This window comes from Triticum dicoccoides, chromosome 4B (genome assembly GCF_002162155.2).
Source record: "Triticum dicoccoides isolate Atlit2015 ecotype Zavitan chromosome 4B, WEW_v2.0, whole genome shotgun sequence".
Taxonomy (NCBI): domain Eukaryota; kingdom Viridiplantae; phylum Streptophyta; class Magnoliopsida; order Poales; family Poaceae; genus Triticum; species Triticum dicoccoides.
The window spans coordinates 664,156,387-664,161,946 of record NC_041387.1 but is presented as its reverse complement, the minus strand read 5'-3'; the positions used below and the strand labels follow the sequence as shown (position 1 = coordinate 664,161,946).

General features: G+C 50.9%; 1 protein-coding gene across 1 annotated transcript; it reads right to left on the bottom strand.

The window, feature by feature from the left end:
- Nucleotides 1-700: 700 nt before the first annotated feature.
- On the bottom strand, nt 701-4,614 carry LOC119292168. Its single transcript, XM_037571000.1, has 3 exons — nt 4,372-4,614; nt 1,624-3,591; nt 701-1,132 (listed from the first exon to the last, which is right to left on the bottom strand). Exons 2-3 carry the CDS (start codon nt 3,580-3,582, stop codon nt 791-793), a joined length of 2,301 nt encoding a protein of 766 aa, XP_037426897.1. The 5' UTR covers nt 3,583-3,591; nt 4,372-4,614; the 3' UTR covers nt 701-790.
- Between the last annotated feature and the right edge of the window lie 946 nt (nt 4,615-5,560).

The following is a 5,560-nucleotide window of genomic DNA, read 5'->3' as shown; positions in this document are numbered from 1 at the left end:
CCATGATAGATAGATAAACCATATTGGCAGTAGCATCTCTGTAACCCTAATCACAGTTTTTGTCTACTGATAGTGGCATTCCCAGAACTGATAGGAGAGTGGCAGAAAATAAGTACAGTTACTTGGAAACATAATAAGTTCTGGGAAGCATTGTACTGAGCTTGATGTGTGTGCAGAGGAATCATCTTTTTACTGCCATGGCTCCTGCTCCCAGGCTCCAAGCAGGAAGCAGCCCCAAGTTTCTGAACATTTTTTCTTCACTTCCAGCCAGTCAACCCATAGGATTCTGCAGTGCAGCAAACAAAAATAAACGTCCAGGATGGATGGATGGATAGATCCAGGCAACATTTTGACTCCTACCTCGTGGCCTGCTCCGTCCCAGCATTTGTTAAATCAGAGAACTGGGCTGTAGTAAGTACACGCTCCCTCCAATGCTTACTGGTTTCAAAATTTCAAAATTTGGCCAGTTCAGCATTCGGAATAACTCATGGCCTTTTTGTGTATGCAGAAGCAATGGCCAACTGTTTTTATTTATATTCTTCTTTCTGTTGGTGTTGGGGCATGGAACTGCCTCCTCTGCTCTGCATTTCATCTCAGCAAATAACCATGGCCTTGCTGCTGCTGCTGCTGCTTCCCTACAGCCTAAAGACTACTGGTACATGCAACATCATCCTCCATCTCTAGCTATGAACAAGGTAAATTTACCTCCCCCTTCTCTATCACAAAAAGAATATGAACACCAAGCCGAATCACGACCGAGGAATTTTACAAATAATGACAACTATTCAGCCTATACCCTTCCCAGGGGAGAGAAGGGAGGATGCCGCGGGTCGAACGCGACAGACGGAGGCGCCTTCTCTCGCTTCGTCGTCTTCAGTTTCTTCTTCTCCTCTGCCGTGACCGCCTCGATCAGCTGCATCACCTCCCCCTCAAGGAGCATCTTGAGCGAGCTGGAGTAGAGCTTGTGCTTGCCCTTCTCGATGACCACGGCCGTCGAAGCCTCCGAGCAGTGCAGCAGAGAGATGCAGGCTGAGAATGCCTGTAACGCTGATAGCCGCGCGTGGAAATCCACCAACAGCTGCCCTTTCCCGTCGGCTTGCATGGAAAGGGCAGGGAGCTCCTCTTTGCTACCCTGTTTGAACAATAAATGGACACACATGACGGCTACTCTTGTTTGCAGTAAGATGAATATATTACAGCTAACTCAGGGCAATTTACTGCATAAGATTAGACTAGAAAGAACAATAAGTTTTAGGCTCTCAGGCATCAGCTAGCTGCATTTGACCTTCAAAATAAATCTTTTCCTTCACAATGGCATAAATTATTACACTTTATGCTAAAGGACCAATAACTAAAGGTATGCCTAAACCAAGTCCTATTTTAAAGAATTGTTCTACAGATAGAGAAGTAGTGCAAATAAACAAGTTGATATGAGGATGATTGTCCTGAGTAACAGAGCTAATTAATTACTTCTACAAGATGTTTGATCAGTTTTGCATTATCTTTCTGACAATAAACAATTATCCTACATGAACCACTATCCTCAGAAACAAGAACTGCACATCGTACTAGGTAAATGAGCAAGTATACATCAATACATAGGGGTTGCATTGCGTGGCGCACCTGAACAAGGAGCTCCATGGGGTGCTTGCTTTCCTTCATCACAGAATCGACCCAGTTATCATCGTAAGCATTCTCGAGGACGACGAGTGGACATGCCATGTCCCATCCGCCACAATCACACCCTCCACCATATCTCCATCTGTCTAGCAAGGATGAAGGGCTGGATTCATTGTCGTCCGATAATCCATGCAGCCCACTCGGTGTGACCATTTTGATAGTACCAGCGGACGAACACTTCTTGTCCTTATTAAATGGAATCTGAATGACGGTTGCTGCAATCTCCAGATGAGGATAGAGATCCTCTTCAGACCATGGGCGAGATGTCGACACCTCTGGATTATTCCTTGCATCATGCTGGTGGTCAACCAGATTAATCTTCTGTGGATATTCACCAGAGACCGATTTATCAGCGACGCCGCAGGACTTCGGCTGACTGGGCTCTGTACACTGATGAGTCTTCTCCTCGGCAGCAAAACTTCGCCTTGCGTGAGCGATATCGTACAGAACAAACTCGGTGTTGACAGAGTTATTCAGAACACCATCTTTTCCGACTTCAGAGCATAGATAGGATGACGCGTGCATCTGGCCTACAGTCGGAGGCAAGCATCTGCGTTCGTCTTTGGAGGACCTCCCAGCGGTGCTTCCTCGCTTGCCGCCGCTATGGAAAGTGTAAATCCGGCTCAGCTCACTCCCGCTCTCCCAGGACCTAGCAGAGATGGATTCTTCCGGGCCCTCGACACAGAAGTCATAAAAGGGAACACCATTTCTGGAATCAATTTTAAGAACTGCTCGGAGATGAGCAGGCGACAGAGATGCCTCTGTCATATGCCGGCTTTCTCCGTTTGGCTGGCAATTGGATGATGCTTGGCTCCGCTCGGTCCTCGAGAGATCGCTGAGCAACGATTTGCGGGATGCACAGGTTTTGCCGCTTGCCGACACGGCTGTAGGGTTGGGGTCTTCCTTCTCGGCAAGAGTTGGGCTGCTTCTAACAGACTTGGACTTCATGATCGGGCTCAGCATCTTCTTGAAAGGACTTGATCGAGCTGCCTTGGTGATGCTCTCCGTGCCGCGATTGACACATTCTGATGGACTGGTGCCATGAGAGGCGCTCTCGCTCTTTGCTGACACAGACTTATCAGGAATATTACTTGCTGGAACCCTCTCCCTTTCACCATGGTGGTCACTTTCACCAGGACATACACCGGAGTTGAGCTGACGATCTGCAACTGCATTTCTACCGGACTCTCCATCGAGCAAATGGGGAGCTGCATTTCTGCAGGGGGCTCTTGTTGTGGACTCCTCTTCCTCAATGGATATCTCCAAGAAAGCATCACCAGCATACTGATCATTCTTGAGCAGGGTGCAGTCCATCCGCGGCCGGCCAAGCTTGAAATCCTCATCGGGCAGCTCACGGAAGGACAAGTCCAGAAAGCCCTTGGCAGACGCCCGATTCACCCTCCGGGTCTCCTCCACGGAGGACTTGGCGGCCTCCGACCGCCGGCTCCGGTGGGAGAAGAGGAGGTACTGCCCCCCGCTCCCGCTCCCGCTGGTGCTGGGCCGGGAGGAGGCCTCGCCGTCGTCGAGGATGTCAAAGGAGAGGAACTCGTCCCCGCTGGGCGCGGAGTCTATCTTCCTCCTGCCCTCCTCCTGGAGCCTCCTTATCCTGGTGATCTCGCTGGAGCTCTGGTACATGGAGCCGCGCTTCGCCACGGCGATATCCTCTGCATTCGTGAGCCGGCCTCTGGTGGGCAGGCTCTTGCAGTGGAAGTTGGGGATGTGGCCGGCCACGCCCAGCCGGAGCTCTCCGGAGCGGTCGCCGCCGCCGTCGGAGCATTTGAGCTGGCTGTACCTCCTGTTGGTTTGTCCGTGAGGACGGCATGGTGTTTGCGGGAGTTCAGGGACTGGCCTGAGTTTGGAATGGGAATGGGACTGGCGCTTGGGGCCGGAGTCGTGCCCCATTGCTGAAACCTGCACAAAGACGGAGACGTAAGATTAGAGCAGTTGCGAACGGATGTATGTAGACATATTTCAGTGCAGCTAATATGGAACGGAGGGAGTATTATGCACAGATGTCAAATGTGATGTGGATAGAAGATGCATTCTTCTTGTTGTTGAGAGATGCAGGGAAGCCAAGAGCCCCCAATCCCCAACATGAAGGAAGGAAGGAACAAGCATAAAAGACAAAGAAAATATGCATTAAAACATGGGAGGGGAGGAAAAGTAAAGAAAAAAGAATTGGAGAGGCAGCGAGAGCATCATCATCATCCCCATACATCACATGGGTTGGTGCCTGGCTTTGAAAGGGAAAAAATAAGGGGAAAAGCGAGGGCTGCTGCCTGCCTAGGACTCACTGGGATCTACAAACCCAAATCCAAATCCAAACCCAGACCAATGTGGGTGGGTTGTTGAGATGGGAGGGGAGGGAGACGGGGAATCATGCTGCACCGTGCAGCTGCAGATCTCGCCAAAACGGGGTGCGCAGCAGGCAGGAGTAGGGAGGCGAGAAGGAGAGGTAGTGGCGGGAGCTGGAGGGGACGGATTCGGGTCAGGGGAAGCGCCTCCCTCCACATGAAACCGGCGACACTAGTACGTACATCGGAACGTATGCAGTCCCTTGTGTGTGCGCCCGAATCCCGGCCGCCCACGGGCCACGGCGGCACCCCCGAATCTGCAGCGGCCAGCAGCAGAAGAAGAAGAAGAAGAGGAGGAGGAGGAAGAAGAAGAGGAAGATGGATTTGATTGATTTACCTGGGCGGAGAAGAAGAAGCGCGGAGGCGGAGGCAGATCGGGCGGCGACGGAGGCGGAGGGGGGAGGAGACGGGGTGGGTCTCTTTCCCTTTCCCTTTCCCCTCGGGGAGCAAAGGGACATCGGAGGGAGGGAGTGTGGGCGTGGATGCGCTCACGGCTCACCTCACTTGTTTGCAGTGTTGAGCTCAGCCCAGCAGCAGCCGCCTCACTCTCACTCTCACTCTCACTCTCTCTGCTGAGGGGAGGGAGGCGAGAAAAGAAAGCCCCGACACTCAAGGGATCTCCTCCTCCCGGCCCCGGTCCTCCCACGCTACGCTAATTTTGGGATTATCTAGACGATTATAGGCTAGAGAGAGAGAGCGAGAAAGGAGGGAGTGTGTGATGTTCCGGTAACTTAGCTAGTTACCACAAGCATCTCTCTCTTCATTAAATACGTGTCACGTAAGCAAAATTGTATTGGAGTGTGTGATGTTACTTCTAAGTTCCTCCCCACTGTGACCAGCCTAAGCATTTCCAAGCGCCCATTTCACGCCACTCTCCTGGCATTGTCAGGGTGTCTTCGACAGCGACCAAAAAAAAACCCTCCCACGTCGGTAGACGGACGCGGATGCGGGAGACAGTCATCCAACCTAACGCTAACCGCATACATTTTAGACAATATTTTAATTAACCGGATGAATTTCATGCAAATCGGCCGATATCCATCATCCAATTTCAGATAAAAAAATAGTGCAAATCATCCCTACGTAGCGAGCAAATTAAGTCTAGTACAACAAAGCATTGAATTCGACTGCATGTCCAACAAGATCTTCAAGAAAGAATCATGTCCTCCCACACAAATTTTCTCTTCAGCTTCGTCCAGCAGTGCATGCACGTAAATGATCGTCCCTTTGACCTGTGGTACAGCATGGCGCCGCGTGCGGACTACATATAATTTGTAGACCAACATTGAGTGAATGGATCGATCGACAAGTTTAGCAAAGAGGAAGTAGAACTTACCGTCTCCTCCATGCCCGCGTGCAATGGCCACCTTCCACTACTAGGGAAAAGTCTATACACAGAATCTTACCAGCAGCGCTTCTCAAAATACCACGCTACTGCTATTTAGCAGCAGCGCGTTTCACCAAAGCCCGCTGCTGAAAGGAAAATAGCAGTAGCACGTCCACCACAAACCGCGCTACTGCTATAA